Here is a 19,098-nt window from a genome sequence, read left to right as displayed (position 1 = left end):
TCTTTATCTAGTTGAAGCAATTCCCCTGAGTTTTTATTATGAATACGTGTTGAATTCGTCACATGCTTTTTCTGCATTAATTCGTATTATGAGATTTTTCTTATTACTCACTGTGGTGGTTAGAATGATTTATTTTCAAATATTGAACCAATCTGTAAATCCTGGAATAAGCCCCTTTTGGTCATTCTTTCTCGTGGTGGTGAATGCAATTTGAAAATATTATCAAGGATTTTTCCATGAATATTCATGAAAAATATTAGTCTGTTGTCTTCTTTTGTATTGTTTTTGCTTTGTTATCAGGTAACACTAGTTTTCTAAAATGCATTGTGAAGCATTTCCTTCTCCTTTTTGGAAAAACCAGAACTGGTTACTTTTTCTGTGGTAAGAATTCTCCAGTGAAATTATCTGAGCCTCTCGATTTTCTGGAAGATTTAAAAATTGTGATTCTAATTTCCTTGATAGCTGTAAATAGGCTTATTTAAAAACATCTACTTCATATTGGGTAAGTTGTTGTCTTTTTTCCTCAAGAAATTGTTCTATTTCATCTACACAATCAAATTCATGCTTATATTCCCTTAATACCTTTGTGATGTCTGCAGTCTGCAGATATCCCATTTCATTCCCCATATTAATTTGTATCTTTTTTCATCTTGCTGTCAATTTTACTCTTTCCAAAGAACCAACTCTTTATTGCATTGATTTTCTGTTTTTGTTTCAATATTATTCATTTCTGCTCCTATCTTTACTTAGTACTTTTTGCTTGCTTTTGGTTTATGTGTTCTTTTTCTAGGTGCTAGAAATGAGGAGCTTAAAAAGTACTGATTTAAGGCTTTTTCTTTTCCAAGGCTTGCATTTAGAACTATAATTTCCTCTTTCAGCTCTGCTTTAGCCATATCCCATAAACACTGATACTGTTTCATTTCCATTTTCATTCAGCTCAGTGTTGTTTTTTAAATTTCCCATGACTTCCTCTTTGTCCCCCAGATTATTTGGGAAGTGTATTGTTAGTGTGGAGCATTTGGAGATTTTCTTGCTAACTTTGTTTTTCAGTTTGATTACAATGGCATCAGAGGATACTTTATACGATTTATTATGACCCATATGATATGATACATCATGGTATATGTTGTGTTCACTTTAAAAGCCATATGTATTTTTAAAACATTTTTAATGACACAGTGATTTACACATTTATGGGGTACAGTGTGACACTTCTGTACACACAATGTGCATCAGATCAGGGTAATTGGCATATCTATCACCTCAAGCATTTATTCTTTTTGTTGAGAAAATTCAAACTCCACTCTATTAGCTATTTTGAAACATTCAATTAATTTTTATCAACAAATTATCCTACTATGTCATAGAATATTGGAAGTTATTCATCCTAACTGCACCTCTGTTATCTACTAACTACCATCTCTACATCCCCAGAAAAGCACATATATTTTGCTGTCGTTGAAAGACTTCTACAAATATCTTATCCAAGTTGGCCTCAAATGCCTGGGCTCAAGCAATCATCCTGCCTCAACCTCCCAAGTAGCTGGGACCATAGTGTGTACTACCACACCTGGCTCAACTGACACTTTTATCATTATATAATCTGTTGTCTCTGGCATTTTTCTTTGCCCTGAAATCTAGTTTACTGATGTTAACATAACCCATACCTGCTTTCCTTTTTCTCTCTTTTTTTTAGGTGCTGGGGTCAAACCCAGAGCCTCATGAATGCTAGGCCAGGACTCTGCCACTGAACTATACCCCCATACCTCACATTCCTTTATTATTTACCTGATACATACTTTTCTGTACTTTTTCAATACTGTTGTTTAGAGTAGTTTCTTGTGGACAGAATAGGTTGGACAACATTTCTCAATCTATCTGGTCAATGTCAATTCTTTTAATTGGTATTTGGATATTTTAAAGTAATTATTGATATATTAGCAGCACATATGTCTACCATTTTTTATTTTCTTCATTCTGATTTGTTTCTACTCTCTTTTTCCTGCCTTATTCTGAGTAAACAGAACATTTTTTAGGATTCCATTTTGATTTATCTAGTGTTTTTCAGTGGATCCCTAATATAGTTTTTTCAGTGGTTGTACTAGGTATTACTTTGGATATTGTATCAGTCTATTAATTTACCATTTTGAGTAAAATTTAGAAAAATTATACTCCTTTACATGAAGTCCCTTACTCTTCCCTATTTATAATTGTTTCAAATATTTTCTCTCTATATATTTAGAACCATCTTAGGCAGTGTTATAATTTTTGCTTCAACTGTCAATATCATTTAGAAAATTCAAGATCAGAGACAATCTATATACCTGTATTTTTACTTACCTTTTTTTTTTCTTTCATCCTGATGTTCTATTTTATTTTATCACTTCCTTTCTGCCTAGAAAGGAAGAACTTCCCTTAACCATTCTTTTAGGGTAGATCTTCTAGCAATTACTCTTGGTCTCCCTGAGCCCATCTGTCCATCTCTCTGACAATAAATAGTGCCCTGCAGAACTGCATAAAAATACAGAACTAGAAGCCACCCCAAAAGTAGGGTCAAAACTAATGGAATTACTTTTAGAGCTGAAGGAAGAGGTGTTACTGTAATTTATCAGTCAGGGAATGGGAAAGATTTGAAGGAGGGCTGAGAACATTCCAACTTCTAAGACTGCCATTTGTGGTCACTGTGATGATGGGGGAGATGGAATAAACATTTCAAGGGTTAAGAGCAGAGGGCAAAGAGAAATGAAGACTATATGAACTTCACTTTCTCCCAAAGTACTCCACAAAGGATGTTTTCTTCTCAAAAACACTGACTGAATGCCAGTCCACTACTCCCTCCAAGTTCTACCCTAAAACACTGTAAAATTTAGGTTAGCAAACAGGTGAGGAGTTTCGCAGTCTGATAAACATCGCTGAAACTCATGTCAGCAAGATCAGAAATATTAATGTTGTCATGATATTTATAAGCCATTGCCATAGAACCTTACCTGACACACCTGTCTCAGTGATTCCCATCTCACAGAGAGGCAGCTGGGAGGGAAACAATTTTTCTTAATCCTCAGATAGGCAATGGCAGGGTCTCCAATTTCTGTTTCTTTAAGTAACCAGGTTCTCATAATCTCCCAGCACCTATATCTTCTCCAATCACTAACTCTACCCCCTCCTTTAGAGAGAAATGAGAAAAGAATGGGGACTGTTATTCCAATGTCATATTTGGAATTTCATATTTCCCATTCTGGTGGCCACAAAGCAATAAAGGAAAATGCTGACCTCAAGTTTGAGAATTCTTAAAGTGATTTGGAACTCTTTCCAGATCCAAGACATGTACAAGTTTAAAAAAAAAGAATGAGCACATAAATGATTTGGTTGGCTTTCTCTTTTAATCAAAAACATACTTTGTTACAGAGTTCTCAAGAAAAGGTTCAACTGTTTTTTTAGCCACAGACTTCAACCAGGCGAAAGTATACAGAAAGCCACAAAGGAACTAACTGGAGCTTCAGCTGACCAGTTTTCCCAAAAGCAGAAGCTAAGAGTGGCTCTTCTCTGGGTTTTGGCATAGCTATATTCCTTGGGCTTCAGGGGAAGGAGACAGAGTTGGGAAATACCATCACCAAATCTGTCCCTAACCCCCTAGTCACTTCTTCCAAAATGGGCTCTGAAGCCCACCAGGTTTTCATCATCCACAAGCATTCACACTTTTTCCTTAAATCACATATTCAATGCAATACACAGAACCCCAAATTGGAGGAAGTTTGCCAACTCCATGGTTAGCTATTTAACTAATCCAAGCCCATGAGTCCTTCTATCAATGGCAAGCAGCCTTAGCATTAGCAGCTGGTTTCATCCCAATCTCTCCAGCTATCACAGCTGGCCTCTACCAGGACTCCCCAACCCCCGCCTTCAACCCACCCACAAGGAATTCTCCCTAGGTCCTTAAAAATGCCAAGTTCATTAACTATCCTCATCCAGGAATAAGCTGGAAGAGAACTCAGAAAGGAATGACCCAGTCAAAAGTTGTCTAATCAAAATGGACCTAGAAAGAACCAAAATAAAAGTGAATTATCATCCACTGGTAATGTTTCGAGTCATATAAACCATTTTAACAAATGCAGTTCAGAGGAATTACCACTTTGAGCACAGAAGAGTTAAGGAACCAAAGACCCAAAGTATGGCCTCTCATCATTAGGCATTAACAATAGGTTTTCAATCCATTTCAGTTGAAAAAAACTACCAGTACACAGCACTAATAAAGATGGCACCACACACATACTCACTTGAAAGCTAGAAGGTCATGACCCAGAAAAAGCCTTTATAAACTTTGAACAGAGATGATGGAAAAACGAAGGCTTTCCCCCTCTCAGGTTTTTGTTCTTGTAAAGTATTTATTGCAGCCCCTACGGTAGTGCTAGGCCTTTGGTTAAAATTAAGTCTTAAGGACATATTATGTAACTTCTAGTCCACAGGAGAAGAGTAGTAAAATAGCAAGCCTAATCTTATTTGAATAACAGGGGTGGAAAAAAACACCTCAAACAGCAGAGTAGGTAAGGAAGAAATACAAAACTGCTGCAAGGTAGGCAAGGTCACTTAGAATTCAGAGCTGGAAGAACTAATCTAGTCCAACTCCCTCATTTTACAGATGAGGCAACTGAGGCCCAGAAAAGGTAAATGACTTGCCCAAGGTCATACATGAAATTAGTGGCAGAGCACAAACTAGAGAGTGCAAGGGTCTGGTCTATCCCAGAGCCATTAGTTTCAGATTGAACATGAACATGAACTCTGGCCCTACTGAAAATGCATCTTAAATAAACTGTAAAAAGTACCCATTATCCACAGAGAGAAATGATTGTCTTCACCTAAGTTTTCTCCTCAGTCTTCCTGTATTAAGGGGGGAGAAGGTGGGGTGTCTTTCATTCATTCAAGTCTGATGTTAAAATCCCTGAAAACATCAGCCATTACTTTAATTAATCCTTGGGGCAGGATATCAGTCACTCAATTTTCATAAAGGCACCTGTAGGTCAAAAGTATAGAGGAAGGTAGAGCTAAGAGGACACCAAAACAAAACAAAATCGACCCTCTGATTTTTCTGACGGCTGTGTGTGTGTCTAGTTTGCTGGTGTCCTAAGGGGAACAGTATTGCCTCTGGCTGTTAATGCTAATTTAGGAACCCCTGTAACCCCAGATTGTGTATGAGCAGCACTTAAGCGGAAGCAATAAAACTTTTCAAAATATTAAGGGGGAAAACATGAATATGACTCACTTCTCTCCACCTGAAATTCAGCAAGAATCAGGGAACACTGGAAGTAGTCAAACTGATGTCAAACACCAGTGCACTGAAGTCCTTCTCAACACCTGACAGGAAAACATCTTGAGTCCTGTCCCAGAGTTTGTACTTTTGTTTTAAAGAAAGATCTAAAATTTTTGGTTATCTGGTTTCCTTGCTCAAGCAGTTAGAAATAACAGAAAGGAAAGAAGAAAATACTAAGGAGAGGTACACCAAACACCACACAGGAAGTGGCAGCTATCACAAAGGAAGAAGACCAGAAGAAAAAGGAGGGTTAAAATGACTGAAAATTCAAAACCATAGCAGTTTGGGACCATTTAGTAAAGGGAAAAAACGGTTCTTAGAAGCTCCTGAAGTCTGCACAGATAGCTAAGTACAAAAAGAAATGTTATATCCACTATATTCTGATATACATATTAAATAACTCCATCAAAAAAAAATAGCTTAAGAAATTTTACTGCTTAATAAGGCAAGTTTGTGGAAAATTTCATTCCACAGTGATACCAGATAAACAACCTAGCAACACTGGGACAAGTGCTAGGAATGAGGCTGGGCCAAGGGTGCTACTATGAATAAGGCCACTGACTTTTTACATCCTTCTTGATATATGTATTAAGAGAAGAAACTATCTAGTTATCAGAAGGAAAAGAATGGAAATACTTACCTAAGTTCCTCCCAGCCTATTCTCTATAATCTTGCAAAGCAGGATTTAAAAGATTATTTACAGATTGCTACCTGCAACAAGATGAGTTTTGCCTTGAAAAAAAAATAAAAAAAATTTTAAAGGCATTTCTTCATGCAGTGTTATCTGCTAGTTTCTGCCAGGCCCCACCTACAAAAATTGTTAGCTGATTTCACAGGTAATTGCTTTCATGTAGTCATTTACCCTAAATTCACCATTTTACCAATCTACTGTCATTAAATCAAATGCTAATAAAATGAGTGATAAAAGAAGTAAACTATAGAAACTGTTAAAAAGAAGTCTTTCCTTTTCAGAGAATAAAACTGCTCCTTCAAAAAGGCTCTCACAAAGGGTCTGAAGTAAACTGACTTTGCATAAAACAGCTAGTGAGTGACTCTTAACAGTTACCACTAGATCAGGAGCAAAAATATTTCACCTCCACAGATATTTAGGGAGCATTAGGGGGGAAAACGTAAAATTTCCTTTCCCAGATGACCATAATCAAAAAGATACCTGCAATTCACCTTCCTACAATTAACAATAAAGTTTTAAAGTAAGAATTTATCATATGGAAGTCAGAATAGTTTACTTTGTCTTCAAAATTGCTATTACAAACCACACCATCCCAAACAAAAATGGATTTTTAACTTTGAAATACAATATAGTCAATAATGTAGTGTACACTTTAAAATTCCAGGTATTGTTTTTACAATATAGCTAATAATATGTTATTTATTTGGATGTTCAGGTATAATTAAACTTAAGCCAGATCATCCAATCCGTAACCCTGTACCATTTACAGGAAGAATAGGATAGGCAACCTAGTTAGTGGTTACAGCAATCCAAATGAGCCATGTTTCTAGAAAAGCAAGGTTATATGGCAGTTTATCACCATTATCTTTGTATACCAGGGGCAGTAAATTACAAAAAAAACAAGATAGACTCAACCCCACAAAAAAATCTACTCCCTGGCAAATAAAGGCAATCCCATTAAGAATTCCCTTTGATAATGCACATAAAGGCACAAGACAAAAGTGGAATGGGTTTCACTGGATATACCTGGTTCATCTCTCTTTCAGCTGTCACTGAAATTCAACATTCTGAAAATATTTGAGATATGTATGAGCTAGAGAAACCCACCCAGAACCATACCCACATTATAATCAGACTCTAAGAACTATAGAAACTATTTTATCCTAAAGTAGACAAAGTTTTAAGCCTAGTGAGAGCCTTTAGTCTTACTAAAAGATGACCACCTCTAACAAATGGAAATACAGTTTAACAACCACACTGTCAGGAATAATTGATAACATACTAAATATTTTCTCAAAGCATGTAACAATTCCAGGTACAAATACAAGACGTTACTAACTAGTATTTCTATACTTTATGGCTCTTAGTAGAAAGAAACCAAGAAAGGTAGCTTGGCTCTGAAGAGATATTTTTCAGAAAATATTTTCCACATACTTTGTGAAGATAATTAAACATGAAAACCTTCCTTAAAAGTAGAAAAGGAGGCCACAGGTTATACCACTGCATGGTAAAGATTCTAATTAAATAATCTAGATTTTTTAAAAATCTGTTATTCTAAAACTCTTTCCTCTCACTCCTATTCCTCACTCATAGGAAAATGGACCTAAAAACAAAATTTCTACAAAAGATATCCTTTTATAATTCTGCCCAAAAGAAACCCTGAAAAATCACCAAATTATACAGTTGAAAACTGGGTCTTTACCAAAATACTTGTAAATACTCAAGAGTAGAAACTGGTAGAGAAGCTGTTTAAAAAACAAGACATGTAATTTCGATCAAGAGCTATGTTTACTCACAGCAATAAGCACTCAGTGGTTTCTAGAACTGTCTTATTAAGAAGACCTTCTGAGCAAGGCCAAAGACTTGTTCACTTCGGTTGATATAGAAGGGTCATTATGCCAAAGTGTTTCTAGAGCTTAAATGTATAACACACCTTAAAGAATCTTAGAAAGCTTACAGAAGTCCTCCAAGCAGAAACTAAATACATCTGAAAGATAATCTTTGATTTTATTTCATACTACTTATCTTGTAGATAATCTCTTGTCTGTAGACAATCAGGGTTTTTTTGTTTTGTTTTGTTTTGTTTTGTTTTTTGCCATAGTAAAAGTTTAAAAAAAAAAAAATCAATTCTACACACGATATATAACATCCATGGGAAAGTCCTGGTAGGGTGTGAGGGAAAAACCAAAGCTGCCCAATACAACTGGCTGTTGCCTGTCATTAGTAGAAGGTGTCTTGCCACTGAGATTGGACTCAAAGTGCAAAAGAACAAAATTTTAAAAATCAAATCTAGAGTTCAACTTTGTATGTTGAGATTCAGTTTTATTTATGCTACTAGCTAGGTAAAAAGCATACATATTATGTCTGTGGTACAGTCAATACATCTGCAACTTTTCTACTTAAATTCTCTATACAAAGTCACTGCCAATTGATATGATCAATGATGGCAAAGGGCTTAGAATAACCAAAAGGTATAAAAGTTTGCAGTCTTGCCCCAAGATACAAAAACTGAATTTTAAACAATGTCATAACATACATGATTTAAACAGTATACGAAAAAAAGGTCACACATCAAATCAAGTACAAAAATATCCAAACTACCTATTATGAACTGCAATGTTTCCATTATTCTGCACAGTATTTAACACAGAATTTAGCAGTTTCCAACACACTCATTATTTAGTTTAAGCACTGCACCTTTGTAGAACAGTGAGATATTAGGTAGAGGACACTGCTTTTAGTGTTTTTTAAAATACAAAACCTTTCCCTATGAATTAATGAAGGAAAAGAAATTCCTCTTCTAGGCTTCTTAGAAACCACCCTTGTGCCTAGATATACAGAAGAATACAACTACTGTTTAAACAGGGCAAAAGTATACTTCTTGATAAATAGTCACCCAATAGGGATAAAAAAAATGCAGTATCTGTTACATTTCTTTGTCTGGTAAATTTAAGGAATTCTCAATATACACACAAATTAGTGTTTTTTGCCTTGGCAAAATAAAACTGAAGTTGCAAGACAATCTGAATTGAAATCATCTTCACTAGTTTAACTTGCAAAAAATATTTTGGATAAAAGGTTATAATACATTACTATCTTATTTTTTTAAATACAGAGTAAAGTTGCTCTTGGTAAAATTAACTCACCTGCATGGCACAATATTTTGGAGTAAAGTATGTTCAACAATAACAATTTGCACAAAAAATAACATAGGTGAATTAACTTTGAGAACTTCTCTGCCTTTAAAATCAATAATATTGAATTTACTCTGTAGAATAACACGCATACCAATGTTCTGCATATAAAAGGCTCCAAGACATTTTAAAGGGCTAAATTTTCCAGCACTGGAATGACTCCTTCATACATTACTGATAAAGACAGTAAGAATGAGTTCTTCCTGATCTTCCAGCTCTGCACCATGCCTGAAAAGTTCTAAATAGGAAAAAAAATTGTTTAATCCAGTTTCTGTCTGCTAGGAGCAAGGCAGCAAACACATTTTTCAACCCTTTATGAAAAGATAAAGCAGAACAAAAATGAAACAGATCTTCAGGTTATAAACAGGATTGTATCTTATAGTCCACCATCCTGATAATGGTAAGGGCCCCCACAGTGAGAGACCTCAGTCTAAAGGCTGTGGGTCTGCAATAGGCATGGTGTGAAGTACTTCATCTAGGAGCTGGAGGGCCCGGTGTAAGTGGATCTCAATCCAGCAAGGCGTTTCTTTGATACTCTGTCTTGGATAATCCGGTCCCCAGCCTTTCACAAAGCTCATCCTGAGTATGCATAAGCGACGAAGATCATCAACACCAATGCCGGCAGCAGCTGAGAGACCTAACAGAAAAGGTTTGGAAGACATTAGGAGAACATGGTGATCTCTTCCCATCCTCCCTACATTCTACGTTATTTTCCTCAGCATAAAATTTCTCTGTCAAAGTGCCAAGAAGTAACAGTAGATCTAAATCTTATCAATAGGAACTGAAAAGGTTTGGTTAAGACAGTTTACATTTCATGTGTGTCATCTACCTATTTCCAATTATAAAGTAAATTACCACAATCCACTAACACCCCAGCTATTTTTCTCTTTAGAAATGGAGGTGAAGGGATAAGAAACTTGTTTTTAAGAGGTAGTATACATACACAGGTTGGTTCTAGGAACCTTGTTGTTTGTCTAAGTAGCCTATTTTACAGTAAGACATGACTAATAATGAGACAGTTAATACGTCTGGCTCCACTATGACATCTTAGATGACCCAGATGATGTTTATCTTGCAATTTCACAGTATAAGGTATGCAATGGGGACAGTAGATGAAAATAAGAAAGTTAATACTAGTTCTGAATTCTTTAGAAAAAAAACATGTTTATAACATCAAAACTAGCAAATTAATGGTTTAAGTGCTCAATTTTTTTTAAGATGAAACTCTCAATGAATGTCTTATCTATGTCTAAATTGTAAACTCCTGAACACAAATGGAGACTCTGCATCTAATTTTCCAGTCAGAATATACAGTCATATAGTCATCTGCATTTATCAATATTACCATGAAACTAATGGGAAGAATTTGCATGTACTGTAGAGAAACCTGCAGGGCCACTGCAGTTTTCTTAGCCAGTGTGATTTGCTTACCACACTGAAGAGGTTAAGAACAGGGGTTGAATGAATCACTAGTTATGCCTTCAGACGTGGAAGATGGGTGCCACGTGTTTCCATCATAAAAGTCTATAGTCAGGAGTTTAACTCTGCAGTAAAAAATTCCCCATCAGTGTGAAACCTGGCACACAGTTCAATTTTACCCTAAAATTAAAAAAAAGTCTACAAGTTATCAAAATACCACCCTCACTCAGTTTTCTCTCCATGCTTAGCATACTTAAAAAAAAAAAATCAGAGAAGTGTCCAATTCTGAAACTAAAATATGCCTTTCTTAGCAGAATAATGCCAAGCACTTCAGTGATTATAACCCACCCTGGTTGGTGAGGCAGAAATCATAAAAAAAAAAAAAAAAAAAAAAAAATCAATAAAAAAAGGGAGACAGAACAATATAATAATAGCCCTCTTTATCCCAAACTCCCTTTTTGATATAAAAAGAACACAAATGGTTCTATCCTAGACAAGGGAAACTATTATCATCCCAGCAAAAAAAATATTTTAATTTCTATTACTGCTTAAAGGAACTGATCAACTGAGTGAATCAAGATAAAATGCCACTATTACATTAAAAAAAAAAATCAAGAGCATACTTACTGATAGCTGGAGCTATGCCACCTACTGATCCTGGACCAGGGATGTTTCCTGCCACGGCTGCTGCCTGGGCAGCTGCTGCAGCTTGTGCAGTGGCCGCCTGCTGCTGCATCTGTCGATGACACTGACGTAAATCAAAGACCTTTAAAAAAAAAAAAAAAAATTAAGTTTAATGTTATAAATCCACTGTAAGAGATTTAATACATCAATAACGAAGGAGCAGGTTATTGAAAATTCATAGCTTCCTTTGATCTCCCACTAGACGAGATTTAATTAAAAATTTAAATTTCTATATAGATTGTAACTGGTATAACAATAGTTAGGAAGACTGGCTTACAGCTCACCAAGAGGTATATTCTACTATCAGAAATCTGGCTGCCACATACTTCTGTATCCTTTACCTAGTTAGGTGTGGGTCAGCCATACTCTCTTTGTGAAAAGTCACCCATCTGTGAAATCATCCCACCCTGAGTTTTCTTCAGGTTGGAGTTGATGGCTATGGTCACTGGTCACCATCTTGTGTTCCCATTCTTTATCATTCCTGGAGTTCATTAAACTAGTTTATATGTTTGAAAATATACATGAGTTAAAAAAAAAAAAAAAGTCCAGCTTTGAATCCCATCCTGATATCTGCTAATTATGTGTTGTTTCTTAAACTCTCTTGAGCCTCCTCAATTTTCTTATCTGCAAAATGAAAGTGCTAAGTGTACATACTTTCATAAGATTACTGTAAACTTTGCAGAGTAAACTGCCAATAAATGTTATTTATTTATTTATTTTCTTGCCTCACCAGTAGCCATCTTTCAGGATGTGTTAAGGAGGTGCTGGCTGATAAGTAATTCCAGTGTTCTCTTTCAAGGAAGCCAAGGAATGGCACAGCAAGAAAGGAACTAATGTCACTTTTGCCTCTATCATGAAAATATTGACAATATTAGGACTATCCTATTCTTTGAAGAGATAAATTTTTCAAATATACATGTATTACCTGACCAAACCACTAAGTCCTAAAAAACTTCAAAATAGAGAGCATGATAAAGTCAGGTTCTAGAAACCAGAAATCTCACAATGCCCCTAATAAAAACCACTACATTCTCAAGATTTCCCAATAGTTCATTAGATTCTGAACTTTTCTACTGGGTTATGACCTTTAGAAGGCACATTACCCAGCATGGCACAAAGCAAGTACAGACATCTTAAGAGATGAATAGCTATAAAAACACTTTAAGAAAGATGAAAACTAATAAAATTTACTTTTTAGAGCAATTTTAAGCTCAGAGTAAAACTGAGCATTTAACATTCTTACTATTTGAAGAAGTCTAACAAATAGCATTGTCAATACATAAGAAAACATCAGGGTTGGGAATTTCTTTTTTTCCCGCCACCAGGGATTAAACCCAAGGGTGCTTAACCAGTGAGCCACAACCCCAGCCCTTTTTTTTGTATTTTATTTGGAGACAAGGTCTCACTAAGTTGCTGAGGCTGGCTTTCAACTTTAAAATCCTCCTTGCCTCAGCCTCCCGAGTTGCCGGCACTATAGGTGGGATTAAAGGCGTGTGTTACCACCCCAGCAGGGTTGGGGATTTCACTTGTGGCAGAGCACTTGCATAGCAAGTACAAGACCCTGAGTTCGGTCCTCAACCCTGGGGGGAAAAAAGAGAAAGAGGAAAAGAGAGAAAGAGAGATAAAGAGAGAGAAAGAGAAAGAGAAAGAGAGAAAGAGAGAGAGAGAATGAATCTATATTTTTTTAGAGATGCCTATTCTAGTACCTAGGAGTAGAATAACCTGATAACTAAGGCTTATTTCAAATACTCCAGAGAGTAAGCAAAAAAAAAAAACAAAAAACAAAAAAAGATCAAGTAAATATAAAATCTTAACTACTTCATCTGGGTTTTGTGTTCTGGATTTAATTAAACTGGTTAATTCACTAGTCATCTACAGAGTTCCTGCCATCACACACATAAACTCCCCCAACTAATGACGTCCCCAGCATAGTGGCTGGGGACTTGCTGACACAACAGATGAATCTAGAGTGACACATCATTCACCCCAAGTTCACAGTTTACAATGTAAGGGCTCACTCTTGGCACTGTACATTCTAAGGGTTTACACCAATTTATAATGATGTGTATTTGTCATCATAGTATATCACGCAAAAGAGTTTCACTGTACTAAAAACCCTCTGTGTTCTATCTATTCATTCCTGCCTTCCTGCTAATCTGTGGTAACTGACCTTCTTACTGTCTCTATAGTTTTGTCTTTTCCAGAACATCATTTGGTTGGAATCATACAGTATTGGGAGAAATCCTAAGTCTTGGCTAGCAGCTGTGAATGTCTCAAGAGTGTAAAAGGAAAACCTTTACACCTTCACACCTGTCAGGAACTACAGAGAGGAGCATTCCCCAAATGCCCCCAAATTTACCTAGTGTTACCAAGGGAACCTGTATAGGGGCCCGGTGGTCTGATCCCCTGTGGCACATTGTGATTGGGCAAAAAGTTTATAAAATGTATGGTTTTTCCTGCAATAAACAAGTTTGCAGGCTGCTTGCCACAACTACCTACCCAACTCCCAGAGTCTGGGTCCTGACTCTGCAGCTCTTACCTGTGCCTGAGCTAACCTGGCACACCCTACAATACAGTATGCAGCCTTTTAGATTGTCTTCTTTCACTTAGTAATTCCTCCATGTCTTTTCAATGTTGGACAGCTCACTTCTTTTTAACACTGATTAATAGCTCATTGTCTGATGTACTATAGTTTATCCATTCACTTACTGTAGAACATCTTGGTTGCTTTCAAGTTTTCTCAGCTGTGAAAAAAGTTACAAGTTTTTTTTTTATGGACTTAAGCTTTCAATTTATTTGAGTAAATGCCAAGAAATGTGATTGCCAGAAGAATGTTTAGTTTTATAAGAAACTGCCAAACCATCTACCAAAACAACTCTACCATTTTGCATTCTTACCAGCAACAAATCAGAGTCCCACAATCTCACTGGCATTTGGTATTGTATTTTGGCCATTCTAATAAGTGTACAGTGGTATCTCATTTTAATCTTCAATTTCCTAATGACATATGATGTTAAACACCTTTTCAGATGCTTGCTTGCCATTAGTATATCTTTTTCAGTGAGGTGTCTGTTCAGGTATTTTGCTTATTTGTAAATCAAGTTCTTTATTTCCTTATTGTTGAGTTTTAAGAGTGTATATTTTGCATCACAGGAAAGATAGTAGAATGAACTGGACATAATTTTGCTCATAAATGAATGCACAACTAGTGTAAGTCACTATGTACAAACGAAAATGAGATCCCAGATGGAATGGGCTATACTCCATTTAACATGGTGATAAGGCCTTCAGGACGCCTGGCCCAATTGCGCCCCATGCTGTGGCTCCCCATTTGTTAACACATTTGGAAGCTGGAGCAGCTATCTTGGATTATCACAGAAGTGGAAGCTGCCATCTTTAGGTGGGGCACTCTCATCCTGAGATGCCTGCTGGAGATGGAAGCTCACTGTCAGGTACCTCTCATGCATCAGCTACTGAAGGCTGGGAGGTTTGAATAGTATATGACTGTTATAGTGTAGATTTTTTTCTCCTTTCTGAATTCTTAAGTTTTTATTTCTTTATTTTTTCTCACTCTATGTTCTTTAGTTTACCTGCTTCCTCAGAGTCTCTCCCTTTTCTCATGCTAACAACCAACTTCTTTTGATTCTGCTTTCATTCTTCCTACAATCTAGTACTTCTATATACTCTTTTCTTATTCCATTAACAGTTACACCCTACATCCCTCCCCATCCTCTTTGCCCGCCATTAGAAACTCTAAACCTCATTGCAAATCTATTGGTTATACTGTAGATAATAATCAAACTCATCCTCTGTTTATTATGACAATATTGTTAACATCTTCATAGGGGTTATTTGGTTTAGAGCTGCGTATTGTCTGTACCAGGTGCTGCTAATATTGATCTCCCCCGTAAAGGAGAGGTTTTGGAAATCCACAGGGTCACTATGAGCTCATGGGGGGGGGGGAAACTGCAATACCCCCACAATCCACACTGCTTGAGAGGAAGATAAGTGAACAGCATTAAAAAACAAGAGAAGAAAATGTTCCAAACAAACCAAGATTCTAAATTAACAGAATTCAATGACAGCATGGTAGATGAATTGGCAGAAAAGGAGTTCAGAATGTACATAATTTAAATGATCCACGAAGCAAAGGATGAGATAAGAGAGCAAAGGCAGGCAATAAATGATCACCCCAATAAACAGTTAAAAAGAGCAACTGCAGGAAATAAAAGATCATTTCAATAAAGAGACAGAGGTTCTAAAAAACACCACACAGAAATCCTTGAAATGAAGGAAACAATAAACCAAATAAAAAACTCAGTAAAAAGCATCATCGACAGACTAGATCATTTGGAATACAGACCCTCTGACAATGAAGATAAAATATTTAATTTTGAAAATAAAGTTGAACAAACAGAGAAGATGTAAGAAATCATGAATGAAACCTCCAACAACTACGGGATATTGTGAAAAGATCAAATTTAAGAATTATCAGGATTGAGGAAGGCACAGAGATATAAACCAAAGGAATGAACAACCTATTCAATGAAATAATATCAGAAAATTTCCCAAGCCTGTAGAATGAAATAGAAAATCAAATTCAGGAGGCTTACAAGACCCCAAATGTACAAATCACAACAGATCCACACCAAAGCACATTATAATGAAAATGCCTTACATTCAAAACAAAGATAGCATTTTAAAGGCTGCAAGAGAAAAGCATCAGATTACATATAGGGGGAAAACCAATACGGATATCACCATCATATTTCTCAGAACAGTCCATAAAAGCTACAAGGGACTGAAACAACATATTTCAATCTCTGAAAGAACATGGCTGCCAACCAAGAATCTTATACCCAGGCAAAACTAACCTTCAGATTTGAGGACAAAATAAAATCTTTCCATGATAAACAAGAGTTAAAAGAATTTACAAATAGCCTGCACTACAGAACATTCTCAGCAAAATATTCCACGAGGAAGAAACGAAAAAACAACAATGTAAGTCAGCAAAGGGAGGAACTACCCTAAAAGTAAAGCCAATCAAAGGAGAAATCAAGTCAAGTTAAAAACCAAAAATAAGCCAAAATGAACAGGAATACAAATCATATCTCAATAATAACCCTGAATGTTAATGGCCTAAACTCATTCATCAAAAGACATAGACTGACAGATTGGATTAAAAAGAAAGACACAACAATATGCTGCCTTCAAGAGACTCATCTCATAGAAAAAGACACCCACAGACTAAAGGTGAAAGGATGGGAAAAAACATATCACACACATGGACTCAGTAAAAAAGCAGGGGTTTCCATCCTTATATCAGATAAAATGGACTTCAAGCCAAAGTTGGAGAGAAGGGATAAAGGAGGACATTTCATACTGCTTAAAGGAACCAAAAATCAGGTAGACATAACAATCATAAATATTTACACCCCAAACAATGGCACATCCATGTACATCAAACAAATCTTCTCCTTCTCAATTCCAGGAACCAAACAGACCACAACACAATAATTCTGGGTGACTTTAACATACCGCTCCCACCACTGAATAGAACTTCCAAACAAAAACTAAACAAAGAAACCACAGAACACAACAACACAATCAATAACTTAGACTTAACAGACATACATAGAATATTCCATCCATCAACAAGTGAATACACTTCCTTCTCAGCAACACATGGATCCTTCTCTAAAATAGAACATACGTTATGCCACAAAGCAGCCTTAGTAAATACAAAAAAATAGAGATACTACCTTGTATTCTATCAGACCATAATGGAATGAAATTGGAAATCAATGATAAAATAAACAGAAACTACTCCAACACCTGGAGACTAAATAATACACTACTGAGTGAAGCAAGGATAGCAGAAGACATCAGGGAGGAGATAAAAAAATTCTTAGAGGTAAATGACAATGACGATACAACATATCAAAATGTCTGGGACACTACTAAGCAGTACTAAAAGGGAAAATTCATTGCATGGAGAACATTCAAGAAAAGAATAAAAAGTCAACAACTAAATGACCTAACATTACAACTCAAAGACCTAGAAAAAGAAGAATAGAACAACACCAAAATAGTAGAAGACAGGAATAATTAAAATCACAGCTGAAATCAATGAAACTGAAACAAAAGAAACAATTCAAAAAAACTGACAAAACAAAAAGTTGGTTCTTTGAAAAAGTATAAACAAAATAGATAAACCCTTAGTCACACTAACAAAGGAGAGGAAAACTCAAATTACTAAAATTTGTGATGAAAAACAAAACATAATGACAAATACCACTGAAATACATAACATAATTAGAAGCTACTTTGAAAATCTATACTCCAACAAAATAGAAAATCTCAAAGACATCAACAAATTTTTAGAGACATATGCTCCTCCCAAACTAAATCAGGAGGACACACACAATTTAAACATCAATTTCAAGCAATGTGAAATAGAAGCAGCCATCAAAAGCCTACCAACCAAGAAAAGCCTGAGAGCAGAGGGATTCTACTCTGAGTTCTACAAGACATTCAAAGAAGAACGTATACCAATACCCCTCAAAATATTCCATGGAAGAGAGAAGGAGGAAACCCTTCAAAACTCATTTTATGAAGTTAGTATCACCCTGATACCAAAACCAGACAAAGACTCATCAAGGAAAGAAAACTTTAGACCAATATCCCTGATGAACATAGATACAAAAATCCTTAACAAAATTCTGGCAAATTGCATACAAACACATATTAAAAAGATGAAGTGGGGTTCATCCCAGGGATGCTAGATTGGTTCAACATCCAAAAATCAATAAACATAATTCATCACATCAACAGACTTAAAGTTAAGAATCGTGATTATTTCAAAATATGCAGAAAAAGTGTCTGATAAAATACAACACACCTTCATGCTCAAAACACTAGAACAAACAGGGATAGGAGGAACATACATCAACATTGTAAAGGCTATCACTATTTGTTAATGACATGATTCTATATTTAGAGGATCCAAAAAACTCCACCAGAAAACTTTTAGAATACATGAATTCACCACAGTAGCAGGATATAAAAGCAACACACATACATCTAATGCATTTCTATTTGTAAGTGATGAATCCTCTAAAAGAGATATTAGGAAAACTACTCCATTCACAATAGCCTCAAAAAAATAAATAAATACAATCAGTCTAACAAAAGAGGTGAAAGAACGCTACAATGAAAACTACAGAACACTAAAGAAAGAAATTAACAACAACCTTAGAAGATGGAAAGATCTCCCAAGTTCTTGGATATACAGAATTAATATTGTCAAAATTGCCATATCCAAAGGCGCTATACAGATTTAGTGCAATTCCAATTAAAATCCCAGTGACATTCCTCACAGCCATCATGAAATTCATCTGGAAGAATGAGAGACCCAGAATAGCCAAAGCAATCTTTAACAGGAAGAGTGATGCAGGAGGAATCACAATACCAGACTTTCAATTATACTACAGAGCAATCGTAACAAAAACGGCATGGTACTGGCACCAAAATAGACAGGTAGACCAATGGTACATAACAGAGAACACAGAGACATGCCCACATAAGTACAGTAACCTCATACTAGACAAAGGTGCCACAAACATACAATGGAGAAAAGATAGTCTCTTCAACAAATGGTGCTGGGAAAACTGGAAATCCGTATGTGGTAAAATGAAATTAAACCCCTCTCTCTCACCCTGTACAAAACTCAACTCAAAATGGATCAAGGATCTAGGAATTAGACCTAAGACCCTTCACCAAATAGAAGAAAAAGTAGGCCTAAT

At 35.9% G+C, this 19,098-nt stretch overlaps 1 protein-coding gene across 3 annotated transcripts in view; it reads right to left on the bottom strand.

Annotated features, from left to right (window-relative positions):
* Positions 1 to 3,340: 3,340 nt before the first annotated feature.
* The window catches only part of Smad4 (SMAD family member 4), a 60,092-nt gene continuing 44,334 nt past the window's right edge, over positions 3,341 to 19,098 (bottom strand). Inside the window, exons 11-13 of one of the 3 annotated variants that reach the window (XR_007105172.1) lie at positions 11,237 to 11,375; positions 10,622 to 10,734; positions 9,689 to 9,827 (exon numbers count right to left, since the gene is read on the bottom strand). Coding sequence is in view for 2 of the 3 variants with exons in the window: in XM_047526327.1 (XP_047382283.1) it covers positions 9,616 to 9,827; positions 11,237 to 11,375 (351 nt within the window). In the remaining variant the exon portion in view is untranslated. Of the gene's footprint in view, positions 9,828 to 10,621; positions 10,735 to 11,236; positions 11,376 to 19,098 lie in introns of all 3 variants that reach the window. The other 2 variants (XM_047526327.1, XM_047526326.1) reach the window with 2 other exon arrangements.

The sequence above is a fragment of the Sciurus carolinensis genome, chromosome 15 (genome assembly GCF_902686445.1).
Source record: "Sciurus carolinensis chromosome 15, mSciCar1.2, whole genome shotgun sequence".
Taxonomy (NCBI): Eukaryota; Metazoa; Chordata; class Mammalia; order Rodentia; family Sciuridae; genus Sciurus; species Sciurus carolinensis.
This window is presented reverse-complemented; position numbering and strand designations above follow the sequence as displayed.